Here is a 20,477-nt window from a genome sequence, read left to right on the forward strand (position 1 = left end):
TACTTTTCTTTTGCATCAGCAGACGCTGCGCTGGGCCACAAGGTCTTGCAGGCAGCAGTGTCTTAAGCTTCCGTGAGGCAGTTCTCCATGAGGGTGTGTTCTTCCTGCCCGTGGAATGCTTGGGAAAGTCCCACGGTCCTGTGTCCCCCAATGATACGAGTGAGAAAACAAGATTTTTGTGGACTCACCTGTAAAATCTCTTTCTCGCTTAGTTTATTGGTGGACACAGCTCCCACCCATTATTTTCCATTATTGCTGCAGGTGCTAGCGGTTTGTTTGCCGGTGGGGTCTGGCTCGGCCCTTCCGGCATTAGTTGTGTTCTGGTTTATTTCATGTATGTTTTTTTTTTTTCTCCTACTCCTACTGCTTGGGCACAAACTGATATGCAATCTCATGGCTGGAGGGGGTATAGCCAGCAGAGGAGGAGCTAACAATTTTCAGCCTAGTGTCGCCTCCTAGTGGCAGCAGCAGCTATACCCACGGTCCTGTGTCCGCCAATGAACTAAGCGAGAGAGAGATTTTTACAGGCGAGTCCACAAAAATCTCGTCCCCCCCCCCTCCCAAAAGTGAGGGAAAAAAGTCAGTGTGTCTTATGGGGTGAATACTACTGAGCCTTTCCATTATGGAAGCACTCATTAGTACAATAGGATGGGGAATAGTGAATGCAGCGCTCCCTGTGCTTGCTCAGTAGTCCTGCTCTCTGGTCTTCATTTACAAATACACTGCACCTGCATCTGCGCTTGTCCTGTTAGGAGTTTAGTGCAGGTACAGTGGTCAAATGACCCTCCATCAGCAGCCATTTTATGGACAGGACCTTTGCGTGGACAACACAAAATACTTTGTATATAAGAGAGAATACGTAAGGAAATATAGAAAATGGTGCAGAATTTTAACAAAGACTATATTAGTAAGTGCCATATAATCATCTCACAAACCCATTGGTCAACAGTTGCCAGAAAGTGGCCAACCCCTTTAAACTGATGTACTAATCCTACTGCACAGTTCTGCTTTAGTTTGTCATATTCTCTCAATAGACCTTTGTATGAAATCTTTCATTTTCTTGTATGCTACATACACAATGATATTCTGCAATTTTTCTTGATAAAGCATCCAATCATTGAACCAAAAATTGACCATTAGAATTGCCACTGTACTGCAGATGTTGAGCTTGCAGTCATATGTCTGAAATTAGTAATGTCAGAATGTAATATTTGGTTGGGACCTACTCCTTTTTCTAGTGGTGATCTGTTCTTCCTACTACAGGAGAATCCTTAGTACGTGACAGCCCTCTATGACGTCCATATGGCTAATTTGGAGATAATTGGCTTTGGACCACGTGTGTTGAGAAATGTATAAATAAAAGACTCCTGCACTCCAGCGGATTGCTTAACCCTTTAAGGACCCATGACGTAGCTGTACGTCATGGGTCCGATCCCTAAACATGGTGTCCGTTCGCACGTGCAGCTGGCGCCTTAGCCGCTGGGTTTCTGCTATTTTAAATAGCAGAGACCTGCAGCACATCATAAGGCTGATTGCATACATCTTACCCTTGAGATGCGGTGGTCAAATCTGCGCAGACCGGAACAGGAAGTCGCGCGCTTCCGATCCAGTAACAGCTTTCCCCGGCTGAGATCGGGGAACCTGTTCCCTTGCGCTAATTGACCGAAGCCTCAAGCAGGTTCAGAGTCAATTAGATGTACCGTATATATCAATACAGGCCACTAGGTGGCAGCCTTGTATTGATATAGTGCAAATGAAGTCTTCAATGATGGCTATTTAGCCATCACTGAATACTATGGGCAATCGAACGATTGCCAGTTATTGTCACCCAAGGTGAATAAAAAAAAAAGTAAAAAATAAAGTTTTTACAAATATAAAAAAAAAATGTAAACAAAAGTTCAAATCGCCCACCTTTCCTTAAAATAAAAATAGGTAACCAATAAAAAAAAAAATAAACATCATGGGCATGGCCCATACTATTAAAATATAACAATATTAATGGCATACGGCAAATGCCGCAGCGGGAAAAAAATAAAAACAGCCAATTTGCCATTTTTTGTCACTTAAACTACCCAATTTTTTTTCTACCCAATTTTTTTTTATAAAAAGTGATCAAAAAGTCTCACACACTTAAAATGAGCCCTCACACAGCCATGTACACATAGCTACAAAAAAGTTATAGGGGTCAGAATATGGTTATGAAAAAAAAACACCATTTTTTTCTCAAAGGTTTTTCATTTTTTTCAGTATTAAAACGCAAGAAGTGTGTTATCGTTGGAACCGTACTGACCTGGAGAATGAAGATAACAGGTCAATTTTACCGCATAATGTACAGCGTAAAAAAATAAAATAAAAACCTTTATCAGAATTGCGTTTTTTCTCAATTCTACCCCATTTGGATTTTTTTTCCCCGCTCCCTACTACATGGTATGCAACCGTAAATGGTGCCATTAGAAAGTACAACATGTCCCGCAAAAAATAAGCTATAAGGCTATGTGAATGGAAAAATAAAAAAGTTAGAGCTATGGGAAGGCGGGGAGTGAAAAACAAAAACGCAAAAATTTAAAATCCCAGGTTCCTTAAGGGGTTAAAGTGCCGTATTCATTTATTAGGTGGACATCCAATCATTTATCCAGTCATCAGTGTGTTAAAATACATACAAAGAGCAATCAAGGTTATGGGTTTCAAAGTAAGACATAGTGATCATATAAAACTGTTACTCACTTAAAGTAGTATTGACATATGCTTGACAAGGAACTCATGTGGAACAGAAGGATCAAGCCCCAGAAGTGAGGGATCAAGCTCCTTCTTTTCCATAGCCCCTGTTCTGGCGCTACATAGACATCAACTGCCCGGCACTCCACAGCGCCTTTCATATAGGGCATCAGATTCTCCAGCGCTATGCTTCCACCTATTCCTTGCTGTCTTTATCCCCTCTAGTGCGGCTAATCTAGGTATGCAGGATTATGCATTGTATACACTGTATGTTATTTATTAACATACATTGTATGTTTAGCTCGATTAGGGGATGTTCTGCAATATTCACATTAATGCACTGTTCCGCTATCTACTGGAGATACAATGAAAAAATATAGCTTTGAATAGTCATCTCGGCATAGTTTACTCTTCTACCACTCCAGAGAACAATACCAGGATAAGCAGTATACTTTATAGTATTTTTTTTTTTCCTCCATGTATAATGCAAATGTCTCCTGGAGACTGGATATCAATATCAATTATGATAATAAACGTGTAATTGTTTGTTATGATCACTATGTCTTACTTTGAAAACCATAGCCTTGATTGCTCTTTGGGGCACATTTATTAAGACTGGCGTATTAGACACCGCTCTTTATAACCCCTATACCTGGTGGTGGATCCGCCAGAGTTATGTAGAGGCACTGGCAATCTGACTTTAGACCATTTTCCATGCCTAAAACGGGAGTAGAAAATGGTAAATGAGACCGACCCACCGGCCCGGCCCCCTCCCCGCCCATGCCACGCTCACTTTTTTAGACCTGGCGTGAACAGGGAGAAGTTGCAGATTGCGGTGTAAAGAACCTTTTGGGCCGCAATCCTTGTCAGAAATACACCTAAGGTGTATTTGTGATTTAATAAATACCCCCTTTGTTTGTATTTTAGTACTCTGATGACTAAGTGCCTGGCTATCCACCTAATAACTGAATGCAGCACTGTAAGCAATCCAGTGGACTGCAGGAGTCTTTTATTTACGTTAGTTTGGGAACCGTCTCGTGTCAACCACACTCCTGAATTGGAGTGCCATCAAATCTATCACTGTTGAAAAATTATGACATTTGCCAGATTTAGGTTTATTTATGTTAAAATTTCCTTTGTAGAGAGCCGTGAGATGAACAAAACCAGTGGCCGACTAAACAATGGCATCTCCCAAGTTCCAGTGAAGAGAGGGGAATCGGAGTTTGACTCTTTTCGTCAGTCGTTACCTGTATTTGAAAAGCGAGAGGAAATTGTTCAGGTTATTAAAGATAATAAAGTTGTTCTGATTGTTGGAGAAACAGGCTCAGGAAAAACCACCCAGGTAAGTCCACCTGACATAGTTTTTTGCTGTAATCTGAATGAACTTGATAATCATCTTGTATGTGCACCCCCCGAAATAACACCCAGAAAGTTACACTAAGGGTGCGGCGCTTATAGAGGATTTTTCACTGCTGATTTTGCTGCAGACTTGCCATGGATTTCACCCTGTGCTTGCAAAAAGTATAATCCACAATGGATATCCTCTGCATAAATTCACATGCTGTGGATATCAATTTCCTTTTTTTTTTTTGCAGTGTGGTGTTAAAATTTGTGGCTGCATGGGAGATCCATCACTCAATCCAGTTCCAGGCATTCTTGATGGGGGAGAGATCTAGCAATAAAGCTGGCCAGGGGAGCTGCTGGATACCCTGAAGAGCATATTATGTAGTGTGTGCAGTGTGTGAGCAGTAGGGCTGCAGCTATCGATTATTTTAGTAACCAAGTATTATACTGATTTAGGGCTGCAGCTATCGATTATTTAAGTAATCGAGTATTTTATCGATTATTTTTTACGATTAATCGAGTAATCTAATAACCCTCTCCCCCCCCCCAATAACGTTATACATGCCAAATCACAGGTGCCCCCATTCGCCCATGCCAAATCACAGGTGCCCCCATTCCCCTTCCCCCCCCGCAACTGCTGCCTCTTAACTTTATACTTACTTTTCAGTGCAGAGTGCGCCGACACATGGAGTCCGCAGGAGACGCGTCTTCATCCCAGCTGCACTGGGGACCTGACATCACACACAGCGTTAGCCAGCGCGCTGACTATGTGTGAAAGCAAGGTCCTGCAGCGCGGTGCCGATGGGAGGCCATGGAGCAGTGAGTGAGAAGCTTCATTTCACTCACGCTTCATGTGATTTAAATGAATCCTCGATGCTGAAAGACTGCATCGAGGATTTTTTTGCCTCAATTACATCGATTAAATAGATGAATCGTTTCAGCCCTGTACTGATTATTCAAGTACTCTAATAAGAAAAAAATGATTAAAAGAACATTTTCCTTTATAAAAACTCACCAGCCCCCCATGTCGTCCTCAGTGCCATCAGCCCCCTCCATGACATCAGTCCGCCACCGTGCCATCAGTTCCTCTCCCGTGCCGTCAGCTCTCCCCAATGCCGTCAGCTCCCCCTAGTGCTATCAGTCCCCAGTGCCAGTGAAATCAAATACTTACCTTTCCAGCTAGAAGCGCTGCCTACACTCCACAGCTCTCTTTTCTTCACATGACTCAATGGGACTTGATGTCACACAGCGTCAAGTCATAGTGCACGCGGGAGACCATGGAGCAGTGAGTAATAGCAAGTGCTTCACTCACGCTCCGTGGTCACCTGGTACAAACGAATCTTCGATGCAAAAAATTTGCATCAAGGATTTTTTTTGTGTTGAGTTACTCGATTTGATTTGAGTAATCGTTACAGCCCTAGTGAGCAGGTATTATCTTGTTGGAACACCATGTCTCTTAAAAGGGCAGTAGGATTGGTTCCACAATGTCCTGGACATATCGAAGTGCTACACAATGTGCCCTTCACGGTATTCAGTAGCTCCTCCACCAATCTTGATTGACAGATTTTACCCCCATCAATAATGTCTGGGACTGGATGGGTTGACAGCTCTCTCATGAACAGCAGCCAACAACCACCTTGGTTGAACTATGGGTCCTAGTTGAAAGAATTTGGAATGACCTACTACGGGAAGATATCCAGCATCTGTATGACAGATGCCTCCCACTATTAATGTGACCCTGACTAAACATATACCCTGCTGCAAAACAAAGGGTGCACTAACCTGGTTGTGTGATCATTGACCAATCACCATTAGGAGTTTATACATGAACATACATTATATTTATAGCAAATCTATATTTTGTCTGTAAGATTCCCCAGTTTCTTCTTGATGACTGCTACAAAAATGGAATGGCTTGTCGAATCTTCTGCACTCAGCCGAGGCGATTGGCTGCAATTGCTGTTGCTGAAAGGGTTGCTTCTGAAAGGGGAGAGAAAATTGGTCAAACGGTCGGTTACCAGATTCGCCTAGAGAGCCGGTATGTGCTTTACTTAGTTACTTACGAAGTTATGTCTCAGCCAAAACGCTGTAATCTAGATTATAAATTTTAGTCTTGTAAAACTAATTAATGTCAAAACTTTGTCAACAATTGCAATGTCTACGTAAAGAACTGCAAGTTTCACAGGTGTCTAGGAAGTTGGGATCTGTGGTGTTTTAGGACCCTGCCAAACAATAATTTATCTGTGGTTCTTGGACTCCTGTAGGTTTGAAATGGGTGGCATAAGGTTTTGTGCTTGTGCCAATCCTTTGACTCTTAGATTACCTTTTCAATCACCCCTGTTTTAAACATACTTTTTCTATATATGAAAAAATAAAATCTGCAAGAAATTAAAAGGGTTTTCCAGGACTTTAATACTGATGACCTATCCTAAGGCTAGGTCATCAGTATCTGATCAGTGGGGGTCTGACACAACCTGGATGCACGCCGATCAGCTGTTTGAGAAGGCATCAGCGCTCCTGTGAGCGCCGCGGCCTTCTCGCAGCTTACCAAGCACAGCGCCATACATTTTATAGCGGCTGTGCTTGGTATCGCAGCTCAGACCCATTCACTCAAATCGGGCTGAGCTGCGCCTAGGCCAAGTGACCGATGAACGTGTTGTCACTGACCTAGGAAAAGCTGAGAGAAGGCCATGGCGTTACTACGAGCGCTAGTTTCTTTCTCAAACAGCTGATCGGCAGGGGTCCTGGGTGTTGGACGCCCACCGATCAGATACTGATCCACAGGATAGGTCATCAGTATAAAGGTCTTAGAAAACCCCTTTAATGAGGTCCTGTCACCGCAAAATGGAATGCAATCTGAAAGCACCATGTTATACAGCAGGATAAGTCGAGCAGATAATAATATATACTTATGTAGGAAAAGATTCAGTAAAACTTGTACTTTTATATACATTTATCTTTTGCTTTTTCCACTTCCTGTGAATCAGTAAAGGAGGGAGGGGTTATCAATGACTGACAGCTATCTTTTATGCACACATAGACACAATGCTGTCAGTCACTGATAACTCCTCCTTGTACTGATAGGTATTCACAGGATGTGAAACAAGCAGAGATACTTCATAGATTAATTTTTACTGTAAAAAAAAACATTTCAAGAACTCTGGTTCGGAACCAGAGTTCGGGAAATGTTTTTTTTTTTACAATAAAAATTCATCTATGAAGTTATTACGCAAAGTCACACGAGACTTCACAAAGTAATAACTTCGGCTCATCTGAGCCAATACATTCTAATACTGTACGGAGTATTGGACCGAAGTTTTATGCAAATCCGAAGTCGATTCGCTCATACCTAAACATTCCGCTCTGCTTCTCCCACTCTACAGCAAGCTGCTTTCCGATTGCATTGCATTTTTTGGGGACAAGTCCTCTTTTTAAAGGGGTTCTCCGGGAAATAAGAAAATGAAAATGCGTAAATATTTATCATAAATATATTCCCAAATATATTTCATTAGTTATAATGGCTCGTTACTCATCCGTCTCATTGGGGGACACAGGCTTTGACCATGGGTATAGCTGTTGCCACTAGGAGGCGGACACTAAGCACACAAAGTGTAAGCTCCTCCCTCTTCAGCTATACCCTTCCTACAGGGACTATGCTAAATCAGTTTTAGCTTAGTGTCTGTAGGAGGCAGACCTTCTCTGCGTTGCAGGTCTGCTAGTTTACTAATGTTGTCTCTTTTTTTCCTTCTAGCGGGAAGCTTTAGGCAATCTTTTAAACTGCCTGGACTCCCAACCAGGAGAGCACCTGGGGGCGTTCGCCTTCCAAGGCCAGCATGCAGGGCTGCTCCTGCTGTGTGGCTGCACACCGCAGCGCGTCCTCCTGCGGCTTCCTTGGTCCGGCGGTGTCTTCCTGAATGCCGGGGAGAGGAGGGGGCGGAGTTATCCTCCTCTGTGTTGAGGACATCGCCGCTTCCACTAGGCCGCCGGGGCCATTGTTAATTGAGGCCCCGGCTTCGTTTGGGTCTTCTACTGGGGGCGTCCGTTCCAACGGCGGCGTACTCCTGAACGCACCTGGGAGAGGAGGGGGGCGGAGTTTCCTCCTGAGCGCCACTTCCTGGTTGACACATCGGTTATGGGGCACCCGGGGCCATTGTTAATGGAGGCCCTGGCTTCTGTGTGGCCTGCTCCTGCAGGGCCCCCATGGCTTATTTTTTCCCTGGCCAGTGTCTGAGACGGCCGGGGATGCCGGCCTGGTTCTGGCGAGCATGGGGGTGGGGCCAGAGATGATGGGTGGGCACTGAGAGCCGTAGTCATTTTGGGGGTGGGTTTTGCGTTCGCCCCGCCCCCACGCCTGCAACAGAGCAGAGGGAGAGTGGGCTCCACCCACTTCTGGGATTTAAAGCACCTGGCGGGACGCTGACGGACTGGCTTGCTGCTTGGAGGGACACAGGCTGGGTAAGTGCGGTTTGTCCTTTCTTACAGGGCCTAACCTTCCCTTTTTCCTCATTGGGGTGCCAGGGGTGTCATTATGTCTGAACCCAGGCCCCAGGTCCAGAAGCAGGCGGTCCGTTGGTGCGTCATTTTGCCTGTGCGTCTTGTCGCGCAAAATTTCCATCCCCTCAGTCAGACTCCCTCTGCTTTGCGTGTGCTGCGTCGCCATCAAGTGGCTCGGCTCCGGACCCTCTGCCCAAGCTACGGAAGAACCGGAATGGGTGCTTTCCCTGTCTAGGGTGGTGCAGGATGTCTCCTATACCAACAAAGCTATTGTGGCTATATAGGGGCGTTTGTCGGCAAGGCAGTCCTCTGACCAGTCCGACTCTGGGGATTAGGGGGCGCGTGCCCATTGCAGCCGTCCCACAAAACAGGCCAGAACATATCCCCCCAAAAGGGTGTCTGTGTCTCCCATTTCCTCGGCCTCTCATCTTCCTACTAGAGAGTCTCACTCCAATGTGTCCTCAGCTGAAGAGGCATGTTCTGAGGAGAGAGGGTCAGATGAGGATGTTGTCTCACTGGATAGTCATTCGCTCAAACTATCCTCCATGGTGGACAGTTTAAAGGGGTTCTGCACTTTGTTTAAATTGATGATCTATCCTCTGGATAGATCATCAGCATCTGATCGGCGGGGGTCCGACACCCGGGACCCCCGTCGATCAGCTGTTTGAGATGGCAGTTTACCGCTGGCCGAGTGACGTCACGACTTGTATCAACTGGCCTGAGCTGGGCTAAGCTCCATTCAAGGGAACGGAGCTTAGCCACGCCGAGGCCAGTGATACTAGTCGTGACGTCACTGGGCCTGCGGTAAACAGTGAGAAGGCCTCGACGCTGCTGGAGCGCCGCTTCCTTCTCAAACAGCTGATCGGCGGGGGTCCCAGGTGTCGAACCCCCGCCGATCAGATGCTGATGATCTATCCAGAGGATAGATCATCAGTTTAAACAAAGTGCAGAACCCCTTTAATTACGGCAGTTATTGAGACGTTGCAGGTTGAGGATCCAGCTCCATCATCTGCCAGTGCAGGTGTTTCCTTTATGAAGTCCTGTCATTTGCACAAGTGTTTCCCCAGCCACCAGGAGTTTGATTCCTCTCTCCCCAAGGAGTGGAATTTCCCTGATAAACATTTCATGTTGCCAAAACGCTTGGACGTCCTTTATCCTTTTCCGGAGGATTTGACTAAGAAATGGTCGGCTCCACCTATAGTGGACCCGCCAGTTTCCCGCTTAACTAAACATACTACCTTGCTAGTTGTGGATGGGGCTTCTTTTTCTGATATCAAAGATAAGAAGCTGAAAGCGTTTGCAAAATCTGCCTTTGAAGCAGTGGGCACAGCGCTGCAGCCGGTGTTTGCCTCTACATGGATGAGCAAGGCTACGGGAGAGGGGGCAAGTAATTTTACGTCAGGGTCTTGACCCGGGAGTCCCCTCGAGGGAACTTGCAGATGTGGCCCTGCACCTCTCGCATGCCAGCGCATATATTTGTGAAGCATCTTTGGACGCGGCCAGGTTTATGGCTTGCTCGTCAGCCCTGTTGGTGGCTTTTGGCCTTTACCCTATGGCTCTCCTGCTGGGCGGCAGATAATGCTTCAAAGCGGACGCTAACGGCCCTCCCCTTTACCGGCGGCAGACTTTTTGGTAAGCGCCTGGATGAGATTATTTCGGACATTACAGGTGGTAAGAGCACCCATTTACCACAGAACAGGCGGTCTACTGATCGGAAGCGCAAACCTTCCTTCAAGCCTTCCTGGCATTTCCGTCAACAGGGCTCCATTCCTTTAACCCTAAGAACTCCGCTGCATGACGGGCGGCTCCCGATGCCCTCCGTTCAGGTGGGCGGCCGGCTTCATGTGTTTCAACATGTTTGGCTGGCTCATATCTCAGATGTGTGGGTGAGAGAGGTCATTGCAGAGGGCTGGATTTAAAGTCCTCCCCTCCGTCCCGTTTTTTTCGTTCGTCTCCTCCGGCCTCTCCCCCAGCCACAGATTCTTTTTTTTTTCTGGCAATTCACACGCTGCTGCAGCAAGGTGTGATTGTTCTGGTTCCTGCACAAGACCGTTTTCAGGGGTTTTACTATAATCTCTTTGTGGTTCCCAAAAAAGAGGGAACGGTCCGTCCTGTTCTGGACCTCAAGGCGCGCAACCATTTTCTTTGTGTCCTTTGTAAAGTTCGGGTTATCGAAGAATCGCGTTATGGATTCTAAATTCCGTTATGGTCTGTGGTAGCAGAATCCATAACGCGATTCTTCGTTAACCCTAACCCAAACTTTAGACGCCGAGCTTAGAACAGAAGTTCGCTCAACACTACTCGATAGACATCAGGGACGCTTATCTTCACGTGCCCATATGCGTCGGTCATCAGAGGTTTCTCCGGTTCGATTTTACTACCAGTTTGTGGCCCTCCCGTTCGGCCTGGCCATGGCTCCCAGGGTCTTTTAGGAAGGTTTTGGCAGCAGTCATGGCCCTGCTCCATCATCATGCCAGGGGGATCGTGGCGATTCCTTACTTAGACGATATCCTGGTGAAGGGGACGGCGGACAGCTTGAACATTGTTCTAGACACCCTGGAGCGCTTCGGATGGATCCTGAACAGGCAGAAGTCTTGTATTTATCCATCGCAGCAGTTGACTTATCTGGGTATGGTACTGGACACTTGTCAGGCCAAGGTGTTCTTGCCTCCAGAAAAACGATTTGCTCTTCGTCTGCAGATACTTCCCTATGCTCAATTCCATACCAGAACGCTTTAGCAAGCCATTCTGTCCAGCTGTAATCGCTCCCAGCCTCCTTGGATTGGCCAATGTGTCATTTTGCCCCAGTGAGCCGGGCCCTCAGATGGTGGATGGTCTCTCCGATGTTGACGTCAGGTCACTCGTTCCTCCCTCTCGGTTGGAAGGTGTTAACGACGGACGCAAACCTCAAGGGTTGGGGGGGAGTGTTGGAAAATCTCTCTGTTCAAGGAGCCCCACGCTTCAACAATAAGGTTGAGGACTCCGTCATGTGGTCCAGGGACCCCATGGCCCTGACATGCGACTCGCTGATGAACCCCCGGCGTTAGTTCACGTTTCCTTACGTGTTCCCGCCTCTTCCTCTCATTCCGCGTCTCCTCTTGAAGATCTTGGCCCCGCGCAGGGTGTGGCACGTGTCCCTAGTCGCCCAAGCCGCTGTACTGAAAGCTCGTGGGTTTTCGGATGCGGTGGTCCAGACCATGATTCGGGCCAGGAAGCCGTCGTCTTCCAGAATCTACCACCGGACCTGGAAGTCCTACTTTAGTTGTTGCGATCGGCGACAGCTGTCTCCCGCTTTTCCTTGCCGCGACTTTTAGCTGTCCTGCAGTCGGGCATGTACCTGGGGCTAGCTCTCGGCTTTCTTAAAGGGCAAGTGTCGGCTCTCTCCATTCTTTTTCAGCGAAATTTAGCTTTGCTTTCGGCGGTTCCGAATTTTCTGCAGGGGGTGCCGCATGCAGCAGGTGTCACTGCGCTTCCTATCTTTATGAGGTGGCTTTTTTTGGTTGCAATTACTTCTATCTGTAGAGTGTCGGAACTCGCGGCTCTGTCATGTCGGATAAGGTGGTCCTTCGCCCTGTGCAGTCCTTCCTGCCGAAGGTGGTGTCTGCATTCCATCTAAATGAGGAGATTATTCTCATCCTTGGGATTTTGTACGAGCCGTGCGGGTTTGTCTGTCCCAGATGGCAACTTTCAGGCGGACGGATTCCCTGTTCGTGATTCCAGAGGGGCTGAGACGAGGGCTGGCAGCGTCAAAGACTTCCATTTCCTGAAGGATTTGTTTGGCTATTGTGGAAGTGTACCGTGTTAAGGACCGGGCTCTGCCCTTCCGGATGACTGCTCATTGGGCGGTGCATCACGGGGCTTCGGCCATCCGGGTGTGCAAGGTGGCTACTTGGTCGTCCTTGCATACTTTTTCCAAGTTTTACAGAGTGCACAGCTTTGCATCTTCTGACGCTTCTTTGGGGCGTAGAGTTTTGCAGACAGCGGTTCTCTGATTGGCAGGGGGGTTGAAGTTAAGCCCACCCTCAGGGACTGCTCTGTAACGTCCCATGGTCAAAGCCTGTGTCCCCCAATGAGACGGATGAGAAAACTAGATTTTTGTACTTGCCGTAAAATCTGTTTCTCTTCTGTTCATTGGGGACACAGCTCCCACCTATTCTTTTGTTTATGGGCCTTTTCGGGCCTGTGTGGTTCTGGGTTTGTACATAATGTAATTTCTCGCCCATATTCATTGGGGGACACAGGAACCGTGGGTATAGCTATGTCCTCTAGGAGGCGTTGACACTAGTAAAAGCTGTTAGCTCCTCCCCCGGCAGCTATACCCCCTCCAGCCTGGAGAGAGAGCTTCAGTTTTTTCTAGTGTCAATAGGAGGCAAGACCTCCCTGCTCTGAAGATTTTTTTAGTTTTATTTTTATTTTTTTCCTTTTTCAGATGGGACAACAGTGGACGCCTTGCCTCCCTGTTCTCCCGGGGTCGAGTTGCGCCAGTGCCGGTCACCCGCACTGCTGCCTCCCCCTCAGAAGACAAGGTGGACCAGGGCAGCCTCGCTCCCCTGCATCCCGCCAGCCAAGGGGTCACCCATCCAAGCCCCCCTTTTCCAGCGTCCTGCCACTACGGTGCCAGTAGCTGAAGGGGTGACGCTGCTGGACCAGAGGAGGGGTGAAGATGGCGGTGGACGCTTCTTGGGCTCTGAGGCATCGCGCCTCGGCTGCGCAGTTGTGTAACGCGGCTTCCGGTCCTCCTTACACTCTTTTAAGAAAATTTTCCAGGTGCATTCTTATGCATCTGCCGCCGCTGCTTAGCCCGCAAGGTCTTGCAGGCGGCATTTTCTTAGCTACCAGCAGGTCCGCTTGCTTCCATGGGTCTGTGGTTTTTCCCTCCCCGTGGACTGCTCTTGAACGTCCCACGGTTCCTGTGTCCCCCAATGAATATGGGCGAGAAAAGGAGATTTTTGTATAACTTACCAGTAAAATCTCTTTCTCGCTCTTCATTGGGGGACACAGCACCCACCCAGTATTGTTGTTTGGCCACAGTGTGGCAGTTGCTGGTTAGACCCCTGTTGGGTCTTTTGGCATGGTTGGTGTTCCATGTTTTTCTCTTTGGTTGGCTTGCTTCTCCTACTGCGTATTCACAAACTGAAGCTCTCTCTCCAGGAGGGGATATAGCTGCCAGGAAATGAGCTAACAGCTTTTACTAGTGTCAACGCCTCCTAGAGGACATAGTTATACCCACGGTTCCTGTGTCCCCTAATGAAGAGCGAGAAAGAGAATTTACTGGTAAGTTATACAAAAATCTCCTTTTTCTGGTGTCTGGTTTCTCCTACTGCTTTTGCACTAAACTGATTTAGCTTAGTCCCTGTAGGAAGGGTATAGATGAAGAGGGAGGAGCTTGTACTTTGTGTGCTTAGTGTCCGCCTCTTAGCGGCAACAGCTATACCCATGGTCAAAGCCTGTGTCCCCCAATAAACGGAAAGAAATAGATTTTACGGTAAGTACAAAAATCAAGTTTTTGTCTCGGGAGCAATCATTAGGAGAAATAAAATTTCCAGCATTGAACAATTAAACCCCTAAAAGTTACTTTATTGGTATGCGTTAAAAGGATCCCATAAGGGTCCACTAGATCCAAACTATTTAGTATACAAACAAATAATTAATTAAGTGACCGATAACCACATCCAGGGTAGCAGTATAGGTACGCGGACAGGGGGCCTCCACCATCAGGAGCCCTCCCTGGGCTGAGGTTTTAGGATAGGGGTAGACTTAGGGACATATTTTCCCATACCTCAGGTTAATTTTCATTCTGGATGTGGTTATCGGTCACTTAATTAATTATTTGTTTGTATACTAAATAGTTTGGATCTAGTGGACCCTTATGGGATCCTTTTAACGCATACCAATAAAGTAACTTTTAGGGGTTTAATTGTTCAATGCTGGAAATTTTGTGATATACTTACCCCCATTATATCAATGTTTATTGACTCTGCTGGAAATACATTAGGAGAAATAGCCTGTTGCTTGGCCTGCCCTGTAAGCCTCTTACGTCATCCAGTGTACTGGCCGATATTCCGCCGGCGCATGCGCACTGTGATGACCATTGTGGGCAGCAGCATCATTCCATGCAGTGTGTATGCGCGGGCGGGATATCGGCCAGTACACTGGATGACGTAAGAGGCTTACAGGGCGGGCCAAGCAACAGGCTGGGGAGGGGTTATGTGAGAAGAAGGCAGAGCGACTTGGGCACTTACAGCCCGAACGCCGCCCCTGGGCACTTGCGAGCACTCATTTACATATGAATAAAACTCAGTTTTTTCCCCTAGTGAACATCCAAACAAAAAGACAAAGGTACAGTTTGACTGATCTATAGTTATGCTACAGTGCTATGTAAGTGGTCTATAAGGGCAAATTGTGTTGACAGACTCCCTTTAAGTATTTTCATGTTCTTAATTTCTGGAGAACCCCATTTAAGTAACTTTTTAGAGCTAAAAAAATTAACATGTTTGTATCAGGTTGAGTGGTGTATCCTGAAATCTTTACTACTAGTTAGGGTGGTAATTGCTGGTCCTTAGAATACTACCGTATAATAAAATTCATTAAAAATTGTGCTGTGTTATGCATTTAAATTAAATGCATTCTCTGTGTTTAATAGGGTTTCTCCAAAGACACTCCTCACCTTTTGCACTAATGGAGTCCTCTTGCGGACTCTAATGGCTGGAGATGCTGCACTTTCAACTGTAACTCACGTCATTGTGGTAAGAAATACTATGTATAAAATGCTAAGAAGTATGGAGCAGGTGAAGAATTAAGGTGTATTTGATGGTTGGGATCTCTGTTCTGTGACCCCCAACAGTAGCTAGAAAAAGGGGCTTATCTCCTTTCCCTTTCTTTTTCTTATCTGGCTTATTCAAGAACTGTTGGATGCATTTCCCTAATGTTCCCCACTGTATAATCCATGTATATAATGGTTAAAAGTACATGCAAATATAGCCATGGACAAGGTAGATGGGAGCAGGGAAAGGGAGAGAAAGGTGCCACCCTGGGAGAACACACAGGTCACAACATCAGAAGTACATATTATATTGTATTACATATAGAATAAAGATCATGGGAAAAAAACTTGGTACAATGACCAGCCTATACACCAAAAGTATCGAAAAAATATATATATATAAAAAATGAGAGGGAAAGGTCAGCTGGAGACCAACCACGGCAATAATACATAGTGTGCTGAAGCAAGAAGGTAAAGAATGGTGGATAACCAGCAACTAGAAGTAAAGACCAGGTGTGGAGTTCCAACACCGGTGACAAGAAGCCGTGGAGGAAATGGCTGTGACCTATGCTCACCTGAAATTGACCATATGTGAAAAAAGACCCAGGATGGTGCTTTTTTCACACATGGTCCATTTCAGGTGAGCATAGGTCACAGCCATTTCCTCCACGGCTTCTTGTCACCGGTGTTGGAACTCCACACCTGGTCTTTACTTCTAGTTGCTGGTTATCCACCATTCTTTACCTTCTTGCTTCAGCACACTATGTATTATTGCCGTGGTTGGTCTCCAGCTGACCTTTCTCTCTCATTTTTTATATATATTTTTTAGATACTTTTGGTGTATAGGCTGGTCATTGTACCAAGTTTTTTTCCCATGATCTTTATTCTATATGTGATACAATATAATATGTACTTCTGATGTTGTGACCTGTGTGTTCTCCCAGGGTGGCACCTTTCTCTCCCTTTCCCTGCTCCCATCTACCTTGTCCATGGCTATATTTGCATGTACTTTTAATCATGTTTTTGATATTACTTAATAAAATATTTATTCTTTGGTACTTTGAGCTCCATTTCTCTTTCTTCGCTATTGTACTCGGAGCTTGTACCGAGTTACCTCCTACAGGTGCCCTCTATAGTTACATTGGGTAGGCACTGTCCTCCCTTCTTTTTGGGACACCCGGGGTCTCCTTTTTTGTCTTCATGTATATAATGGCATTATTTTTAAAGATAAAATGTATACTGTGTTTACTTTTCTGTGGAAATTTATACAGGGAAGTATAGAAGACTAGGATTTACTATACAGTAAAAAAAAATATAAAGGTTTGCCGATGTATTTTGGCCTAGAATATGCTTGTTGGTGACAAAACTGATGATTCCCATCATCTTGAATCAGGATTGTCTCAGACTACATTCAGTTTGTTTCCAACTGTGTGGTATTAGTATGTCATTAGTTTTTAATGTCAGTGAAGAATACACATCCAGCGTCTTGTACGACCATTGGTGGTGAAAAATGACCCCCACATGGATAGCTTCTGTGTGCTGTCAGTTTTTTTCAGCGACATATTGATTTCAATGGGCCAGTACACCGTGAAAATGGATGAAGACACAATCGATCTCCATGGAGGGATGGTCTTGTGAAAAAACACCTTACATGTGAAAATACTCATTGATTTTGAATGGCTCAGTATTTAATCCGGGTGCGGTTTTAAAATCGGATGGTACCCAGGTGTGAAAATTGTTCTTGTGAATAAGCCCTTATCTGAGTTTTTCCACGGAAGTTAGTAGCTTGTACTGCCATGATGGTTTCATATTTCCCATTCACTACAGCTATTCTACAGTATATAGGAACAGTTATATACTATAACTGTCCCTATATACTGTAGGATAGCTTCTCCCTGCATTCACAATAGTGAGCGCTTACTGCTTGTGGTCATGTATCTCCAGTTGGCTGGTTAGTTATTAAGCGAGCCGGGGATACGGCAGAATCACTCACTGACAGCGCTGGCCACGCTGATCACTGAGAAATAGGGAGATGAATATGTACTTAGTCTACATATAATAATCTACTGTCCGCTATGTAAGGGAGCACTGAGGGCACATGGGAGACAGATGTGCCTCAGCAACGTTCATTTAAGTGAGCGCTGATAAGGGACATTTTGGGGATGTTTTGTATAAACTGTATTAGAAAAATGTTCCCAATATCTGTCCCTATATATTAGAAAAAACTATGTGAATTACACTTTTAAAAAAATGTATCACTTTTATGTAAATGTTGCCATGCCAATTTTTTATATTCTGTTTCTAACAAAGCCAAAATGGTCAGTTTTACAACTCTCAGACAGTTGCTTATTGAACTCTCTTAGATTCTTGAAGGGTAAACCTGCCTAGTTATACAGTAATATTGTAGCAGTGGGTATATCACTCATGTACCAGGCAGTTTTGCCACTCAGGAAACTGGAAAAGCAGTGTGACCGCAACATTGTATGGTATGAAAGAAAAAAGAAAGAATACAGAAACAGGAGCCGCACATCTAAAATGTAACAAATTTATTCAAGAAAACAGACACGACACAGAAAAAGTTGAAATCGTATTATACAACAGATCAGGGCCATGTGCACCATATATCAGCACATGCCACCCTGGCTCACCACAAAGTCATGAGCATACCCCTACATCAATAAGTATATAACATTATAAAGTGCATGTAATCCATCAACAATGAATAAAAGCTCAAATACTTAACATAGAAGTAGCATGGTGGGGGGTATGCGTGGCGGTCAGGAAAAGAGCCCAACGCGTATCGCCAGGCTTGCTGGCTTCCTCAGGAGTGCCTGTCAACATTGTATGGAGCTTGATTGAAGACCTTTGTATTAAAGGGGTTCTCCTGTTGGGTATATAAAGCGAATGCTATATATATATATATATATATATATATATATATAACGGATCAAAAGGAAAATTGTGCAAATGATATTGATCCACAAGGTGGACATATATACACCTCCAAGAGTTCGATCAAGAACCAAATTATTTTGTGCAATCAGTAAACCAGGGTACAAGCGTCTATGCAAAAATATAAATGGTTTATTATACAATAGTTTAAAATACAATCAAAGATTAATTAATGTAAATTTCAATAATGTAAAATCATATGCAGTACCCAGAATTCTCCACTATATGGTGCCAACAAAACACTACTCAACCAACACAAAAATATTATGCAATACGGCTTTAAAATTATGAGAGATATAAAATCAATGGATTTCGCCGCCCATGTCGTTCTTCTAGCCCGCCCCGCTCCTCTTGATTGACGTCCGATTTGCCTGCATCTGTCTAAATCCTGCCCCTGCGCTTCTGTATTCGGCGCAGTGAGTGAATGCCGCGCTCCTGGTGCTGGCTTCCTCACTGCGCCTGCGCCGACTACGTTACAGTGAGGAAGCCGGCAGCAGGAGCGCGGCATTCACTCACTGCGCCTAGAAGAACGACATGGGCGGCGAAAATGGTTAGTTGACGGAACCTCTGAATTGATGCCCACATAGCACCTCATTAGCATATGGATAAAAGTATGTTTTTTAGGTGAACGGCCGCAGACAGAAGTGAACAAAGCATACTGTTATGTACTGCTGACACTAGCACATCGCTAGTGTCAGTCAGCTACATATGGCAAAATCTGATGGTAGAAACCCTTTAAATGTATAATAGATTGTTACAATAACACTAGCTCTTTGAACTCTTCGGCCTACATAAAGGACTAGCAGAACTAAAATGGCCACCGTCTTATTAGTACACACAAAACCTGTCCTAATCACACAGGAGGACAAGTTACTTCAGAGCACTGAGGTAAAGAGCTGCCCCATCCTCCTCTCTGCTCTGCTTGTCAGGGGTTATGATCCTGAATACAGTATTGATCTTCAGCTGAATCACTGAAGGAACGGAGTTCATGAGGAGATATGAAGTACAGAGAGGAGGTGGGGATGTGGCTGTGTCCTGCTGTGTGATTAGGACAGGTTTTGTGTGTCCTAATAGGCGGCGGCCATTTTTTTTCTCCTAATGATTGCTTCCCAGACAAAATGAGCCATTATAACTAATTAAAGATATTTGGGAATATATTTATAATAAAGTAATATTTAGGTATTTTCATTTTATTAATTCCCAGAGAACCCCTTTAACTTAAGATTTTATTTTCCTATTTTATGGACTACAATTTTCAAACCTAAAAGCCATACGCCTTGCCCCCTGTGTGTATATCCGGCAGAGTGGCAGGACTACCCATCCTGAGTGTTGATTTTTTTTATATATTTTTTTTTTCTTTACAGATCTTTAACCTACTAATCCATACTAACATTATATTGCTCCTGCTTTGTAAATGCCAAAACTTAATGAACCACTCAGCATGGAGGCAGTTCTCAACTTTTCTCATTGGTTATAAAATGAAAAACAAAAAAAAACATTGCAGATAAAAATCCCATCCATACTTACAGCTATAATTAATTGTAAAGTAGATGGGCTGCGGATCTGCTGTAGCTTGAAACGACGCACTTGTAAGTGATGAAGCGACGTGGCTGGGAGCTTGTAATAAACTGGAGATGAAGGCACCTTCAGCTTTATATCTGTTTGTTCCTTGAAGTGATGACTGATGTTCCTGCCACAGTCAAATTGATCACCATCAATCTAATAATTAAAATGTCGCATTCTAGCATCACATGACAGTTTTTATCAGTGTTGTTTACTGCTCTCATTTTACTCTGTGAATTCAGGTGGTAGTGATTTCTGGGTTGTTTTTTAGGCAGCAGTATTATACATCTGACGAATGTCACATGCTTCACAGCTTACATATACAGGGCATGTTCCCATTGACTATAATGGGATCCGGTGGAGATCCGCCCACTACCCGGCAAATATGCCAGGGTTCAGCCAGACAGCATGCAGTGATTGGTAATGTTCTGTTTATGGATCACATATATACCTGTTACCTCTGACTGACCTAGGAGAGCATTATAATTTTTTTATTGCATTTTACTCATCTTGGGATTAAGATTACTTTTCAATTGGTCTTTATTAAAAATATTCAGCAGCTTTGTCATAAAGGGTTAAAGGGGTTGTTTCATCTCAGACAATGGGGGGGCATATCACTAGGATATGCCCCTATTGTCTTAAAAGG

The 20,477-nt window shown here is 44.9% G+C and overlaps 1 protein-coding gene across 4 annotated transcripts in view; it reads left to right on the plus strand.

Moving 5' to 3' along the window:
• YTHDC2 (YTH domain containing 2) overlaps positions 1 to 20,477 on the plus strand; it is a 143,393-nt gene that overhangs the window by 17,184 nt on the left and 105,732 nt on the right. For all 4 annotated transcript variants that reach the window (XM_040421635.1, XM_040421639.1, XM_040421638.1 and 1 more), the window contains exons 6-8: positions 3,858 to 4,057; positions 5,931 to 6,097; positions 15,197 to 15,299. In XM_040421635.1, coding sequence (XP_040277569.1) covers positions 3,858 to 4,057; positions 5,931 to 6,097; positions 15,197 to 15,299 — 470 coding nt within the window. The remainder of the gene's footprint in view (positions 1 to 3,857; positions 4,058 to 5,930; positions 6,098 to 15,196; positions 15,300 to 20,477) is intronic.

Source organism: Bufo bufo, chromosome 2 (assembly GCF_905171765.1).
Source record: "Bufo bufo chromosome 2, aBufBuf1.1, whole genome shotgun sequence".
Lineage (NCBI taxonomy): Eukaryota > Metazoa > Chordata > Amphibia > Anura > Bufonidae > Bufo > Bufo bufo.